Genomic DNA, 6,456 nt, shown 5'->3' with positions numbered 1-6,456 from the left:
AAAGCGAAGCTCGACGTAAAACTTTTACGCGTGGCGACTATTAAAACAAAAAGTAAAATGAAATTGAAAGTGAATCAACAAAGACAAAAAAAAAGAAGGAAAGAAAATAAAAATTAAAAAAAAAAAAGAATAAAAAGAAAAAGAAAAAAAAGAGAAAAATAAACGAGTTTATGTACAGCGGCTCACAAAATTGCTTGAATACATTTTGAAGTTCTTCTAAGCTTTCATATAATAATTTTTATTCGAATGTATATAGTTATATGAAAGTTTATCGGTCATAAAGGAGTGTTCTTTTTTTTATTTTTTTTGTTGTTGTTGTTGCGACAATAATAAACAATAAAAGATTAGGATTATCTAATTTTTTTTTCTGTATAAATTTATTGGTGCATTTTGTAAATCTGATTGTTTCGTGTGAAATACTTGGAAATGCACTGTACCATGAAAAAATCAAGTGATCTTCGTATACGAGTTAGATCATAGAAATATCGATCGATCGATCATTAACAAAATATTTATTTTTAAATAAAGAGCATACCTTTGCTCACTTCTTTAAAAATGATTTATATGATTTAAACAAAAAACGTACGAATATTTTGTTGATACACTGTACATACATATATACAACATACATACGTATATATATGTGTATATATATACACATATATTATATATATATATATGTATACACATATATATGTATGCATATATATATATATATATATGTATGCAATATACAATTGATATCTCGATCATAAGAAATTTAAAAAAATCATTAAGTGTCGCCATTTCGAGTGAAATAATGTCAAATAATCGTTAATTACAGCAAAACGTTCGTGATTATTTTTTTTCCTCATTTCCTTCGGGGTATATATTACTTTTCAATATTTTTTTCTTTTTCTTTTTTTGTTTTCTTTTTTCTTTTTTTTTGTTTTTGACTTTTATGTATATTATGTTATATTCTCTTTTTTTTTCGATCACGTCGCTAGGATGGTCCCTAATCGTTGAATGAAAATGTCAGTCTCTCTGAAAAGGAAATGCCCTCGAAAAATTGGCAGTGCGCGTTTGCTTCTCTTTTTTCTCTCCCTCCCTCCCTCTCTCTCTCTTTCTCTCTTTCTCTATTTCTTTCTATATATTTTTTTGTTATTTTTTTCCTAATAAAAAGCTGCGATTAGCTTCCCTGGCGAGTGTTCTTCTTTTGATTTTAAGATAGCAATTTCTAGTTTTTAATAATGGACTTAATATGGACGTACTGGTTGGACGGACATCCATGTAAAATTTAATGTTGAATTTTGATTATTTCGTTTCTTCTATTTCTTTTTTCTGTTTTTTTTGCTTTTATTTTTTTTTTTATTTTTTTTTTTTCATTTCGTTTCTCTATCATTTCCGACTTCGGCTCTTCGAAAACGGCAACGCGAAGGAACTGTCGTTTGTCAAAGTAAAGAAAAAACATTTTTTTTTTCGTGTTCTCTCTCTCTCTCTCTCTCTTGATATACGGAGTTGAAGCGATCTATTGAAATAATTTGTCTCATGAGAGAGCTGGAGCGGATCGATCGTTAGTCTTCGTCTTTCGTAGTTTCACTGTTGCAAATATGTTGGTCCTGTAAGATTTTCAAACGGAGAGATTACTATGCCTTATAGATAACGTAATGCAATATGTAATATAAAAAATATACGAAAGGAATTCGATTTTTGTAAGATAAATATTTGGATAAAGACGAAGACAGATAATATCGAATTAATATCTGTATAACTCTTTAAACTTTCAACTATAGTCTTATGATAAAACTATAATAACAATAATAATAATAATAATAATAATAATAACGATGATAACATATTGAACCTAAAGTACATGCATTTATGCAGGTACAAATTTGCATAGCATACAAATGACGATACATTGAAACATACCGTAAGGGAAACTTACAAAGAATCATAACGTTCACATGTTTCAGAAACATACGAAGCAAGAATTCTAGCGAAAAGGGCATACCGTTTTATTAAAGCAACGTCGTTGTACCGTGAGAGCGATCGAGACAAGAGTTACGAGTGAAGCAACAACCATAACGTTGTGTGTCCTCGCACGGTTCAACCTCGGAGACTTTGACCAAAAACACGTTATATTCTCATAGGACTGTGAGCAAGAATCGAAACGAAAAGGATAAACATCGAGCAAAAGCATATATGATTTTCAAATGACATTTACGTATAGTTAAAAGGGTACAAATACAAGATAACGATGATAAGTTGCTACAAGCTATCATCATGAAGTACACTCATCGTCGAGAGAATTCTGAACACGTAGAATAATGTCGGGGGTTTTGAGATGTGGATATAACTGAAGATAAACTAAAGATAAAGTTTAATAAAATAAAATAAAATAAAATAAAATAAAATAAAATAAAATAAAATAAAATAGAAAAGAAAAGAAAAACAAAAGAATAAACCGAAACGTATGGGTGTACGTGTAAGAATGAAAAAATCGTAAGGGGAAAAAAGAAAAAAAAAACAAAGAAAAAAAAAGAAAAAAAAAGAAAAGAAGAAAAATCAGATAAAATAAAATTAAAAAAGAAAGAAACAAAAACGATACCAAACGAAACGAAACGATACGATACGATACGATATTGAACTAAACTAAACTAAACTAAATTAAACGAAACGAAACAAAACGAAAGAGAGAATCTTATTGCTGCTTCTTCTTCTTTTTCTTATTGTTGACCGACGAATCGACACCCCATAGATCGTACCATGGTCCACACACGTTCTTGTCCCTATCGCGATCAGAATCTCTTCTTAATTTCGTTCTCGGTAATAATGTCTTCTCCGCGACCGTTTGATCCTTTACAACGATACAACTATAAGTTGATTCCTCATCGGAAGCCTCAGTTTCACTGAAGCTACGTATAAGACCATTGTCATTTTCATTCCCATAATCTTTTTGTCCTCTCCTCTCGTTCCTCTTGGCTTCGTTGTTCTCCTTTAACTCGGCAACGATCATGTTTCTTTTTGCCTCGAGGCTACGTTTGCGTTCCTTCTCGATTATCGCCTTTCTCGAAACGTTACCAACGAAATATGCTCTTTCCTCCTGATGCATCCGATACTCCGATCTTTCGATGACCTTAGGTCTTTCGGCAGGAGTTGGAAAATCTTCGAAATAATCGTTTTTATCTGGTACGTGAATCCTCTCGGCTGGTTTTGGTTCATCTTGACTCGATTGTTCATTTGTCAAGGTAACATCACTGTCACGTTTCTCAAGACTCCGCCTAGATGTTGGACTACTGTCGGAACTACGTTTCTTCGTTGATTTCTCAAACGTGTTAGATTTATCCTCGTTCAATTCCTTCTTTATCATTTTCGGTATATCAACGAGAGAACGATGCTGCCAAAGTGCCATACCCTCTAAAACGTCGGAATCCCTGCGGAACCTCCAAAATGATTTAGTCCTTTTAACTAATTTTGGACTTTTCGTGTCAACCTCGAAGGATCTACCTGTTTGAATCAAATGACCAACAGCGGTCGTTTGTCGAGGTAACAATGGTCTTCTATCGTCCTTCAAAGTATTATTGTTATTGTCGTTCCTCTCTAAACTATTATTATGTTCATTTCTATCTACTCGTTGAAGATTACTTTGTTGTCCAAGCATAGTCTGATAACCATGTCTTTCGATTACTTTAGTTCTTTCCAATTTGGTCTCAAAATTAGATTCATAACCGCGTTCCTTGTCGAGCGAGAGTGGATCTCTCGTGAACCTACCTGTTTCACCATAAATAGCTTCCTCTTTATCCGAATAACAACGATCACGGAAATAATTACCACGTATGTCAGTTGGCCTTTCAGGTGCTTCTTCCGAAGGTGGTCTAGGCCTTTCGAAACGACGACCAGAAGCTCGTTCTATGTTTCTATTTCTATCGGGATTCTTTTCGAATGTTCTCTCTCTTTCATAAGTCGAACTTTTTCCAGATATTGCCGACGACTTATCGAAATATCTATCCCTATCTTTCTCCAATCTCTGAGCCAATCGATTCCTATCACGTTCGTTGCTGTTATACCTATCATAACTATTCTGAAGTTGTTTCTCCTCTCTGTTACGTTCTAAGCTCTTGTAATCGTTTCTTCTTTCGATAAATTTCGGCGGACTGTGCTCTCGAGCATACTTTTGTGCTGTCTGTTCCAACTTTTGTGCAATATGTTCAACCTTCCTACCAGTTTCCGGTACGGTTATCGTACTTTCGTCATCACTATCCGACGACGGACTTGACGATGTCTTTTCATTTTCATATTTCGACTCGTCATTCTCTAACGAACGATAACCACTTCTACGCGAATTTCGATCCTGATTCTCGATTCTATCGTTGTAATATTTCTTTTGATAATCAATGCCAGAACCATATGCATCCTCTTCCTCGTCATCCATATCTAACTCGTCCTCCTCCGTTTCCTCTTGTTCCTTGTTATTACCTCGCTTTGAATTTTCTCGTCGCAAACTCGATTGAGTTTGTTCATTATTTCGTCTGTTAGAGTTTCTTGTTGACGTTTCCTCGCCGGTAGAAAATTTATTTCGATGATTTGGATTTGGCCGTACACGGGAATCATATTCGTTCTTTTGAACTTTATCTTGAACTTTCTTACCCCGTTTACCAGTATTAGATTGACCATTCTCCAAAGTATTACGATTAGAGTAATCGCGAGTGTTTTGTCGATCCTGACTGTTATCATAACGCCGGTTACCACTGGAGTATCTCCCAGAAGTTGGTTCGTCGTTCTCGTTGTTTTGATTCGCATTAGATTCTGCCCACAAGTCCATCGCCGTTCTATAAAGTTGCCAGCTCTTCTCATCTCGCGATATCGTCTTCCACGAATCGTTCTCCCAATTCTTCTCGTTCGAACTTTTCTGATCGTCCTTCGATTGTTGTTGGAGTTGTTGTTTCCCGGACGACTCGGTGATTCTTTCAGGACGTGGCTTTCTTCGACGTTGTCTGTTTTATCGTTCAGGCTCAGGATGAGTAAAAAAAAACGAAGTGTGCAGATGGAAAGAAAGAGAAAGAGAAAGAAAGAAAGAAAGAAAGAAAGAAAGAAAGAAAGACAAAGAGAGAGAGAGAGAGAGAGAGAGAGAGAGAGAGAGAGAGAGAAAGAGAGAAATAGAGAGAAGAGAAGAAGAATAAGAAGAATAAAAGATAAACTACATGATGAGAGGCGGGCGAGGACAACCAATAGAGCCAAAAGGTAAAAATGTAAAATCGTTGATACGCTGTACAGTTTGCATATGCGATGAAAAAGATAAAAAGAAGAAAAAAAAAGAAGAAAAAACTTGGATCGTGTATGGTGAAGGGATCGTATCGGATGTGTCCTGGTGTGTTTCGGAGCATAGGATCCAAAAGAAAAGTGTGAGCCATCACCACGTCGGATTTTAGTTCCACCGACCACGATAACGCATGCGGAATCTACAAATAACGAGAGAAAACGATATCGTCATAGCAAATAAAGAAAAGCGTAGGCTCTGTTAACGTACCGCAGGTGGCAGGGTCGATCCTCTCATCGTTAATCCTACATTTTTGTTTTTTGTTTTGGTTTTTTGTTTTTTTTTTCTTTTTTAATCAACCCGATCGAGGCAGTTGGGAGAGCAGTATCTTAATGACGGCTACGTCAAAAAAACGCAGCTATAAAGAGATCTATAATGTCTCTAGCATATACCAAATACCAAGTAATAGCGATCAAAAAAAAAAAAATAAATAAATAAATAAATATATAAAAAAAGAAAGAAAGAACACAAAGATGAACAATATTAAAAAAAAAAAAAAAAAAAGAGTGAGAAAAAAGAAATTTATGCGGGCCATAGCTATCTTACAAAGCTCTTCCAATCCTTACGCTTAATCTCATTCAAACAGGCAGAAGCGTTCCAATCTAAAATCTAATATAGTCAATCTTATATCTTTATCTTTTAAGAGATAGCGATCGAGTAAGTTAGAATGAAAGGTCCCAAAGTGTGTTTCCGGTGAGCAATCGAAATCTACAATAGAGGAATATTTCTTACCTCATAGCCTCGTCGTCGCTATAATCAATATCCGGTTGAGCAGGTGGTTCGTTAGAAAATCCACTATCGTTGCTACTGTGAAGTGAGGTCACCGCTTGGGGTGGTGGAATTGGTGGGACGGGTGGTTGGACTCTACGACCACCAGCTAGGACAGTTGGTAATGTACCTGATGGACGGATCTGATAGAAAATAGAAATACAAATTCATCATATTATCGATACGTCGAAGATAACTCAAAGATTATCTCAATCAAAAAGTAATAAAGGCAAATAAAAAGAAAAAAGAATATATATGTGTATGTATATATAAATCTAACGACTCAATACGATACACTTATTCTCACCGATTTAGATTGACGAGCAGTAGGAGTGGCTAAATTGTGTGCACTGTTACTATTAGGGACATTTGTTGGTGTTCCACAGCTA

At 35.1% G+C, this 6,456-nt stretch overlaps 1 protein-coding gene across 1 annotated transcript in view; it reads right to left on the bottom strand.

The window, feature by feature from the left end:
- Positions 1 to 2,587: 2,587 nt before the first annotated feature.
- LOC124421840 (general transcriptional corepressor trfA) overlaps positions 2,588 to 6,456 on the bottom strand; it is a 157,661-nt gene continuing 153,792 nt past the window's right edge. Inside the window, exons 13-15 of the mRNA XM_046957492.1 lie at positions 6,375 to 6,456; positions 6,032 to 6,210; positions 2,588 to 4,976 (exon numbers count right to left, since the gene is read on the bottom strand). The exon at positions 6,375 to 6,456 is cut by the window's right edge and continues 177 nt beyond it. Of these exons, the coding sequence (XP_046813448.1) occupies positions 2,684 to 4,976; positions 6,032 to 6,210; positions 6,375 to 6,456 (2,554 nt within the window). The 3' untranslated portion in view covers positions 2,588 to 2,683. The remainder of the gene's footprint in view (positions 4,977 to 6,031; positions 6,211 to 6,374) is intronic.

This window comes from Vespa crabro, chromosome 2 (assembly GCF_910589235.1).
Source record: "Vespa crabro chromosome 2, iyVesCrab1.2, whole genome shotgun sequence".
NCBI lineage: Eukaryota > Metazoa > Arthropoda > Insecta > Hymenoptera > Vespidae > Vespa > Vespa crabro.
Note: the sequence above shows the minus strand (reverse complement) of the source record. Positions and strands in the feature narration are given on the sequence as shown.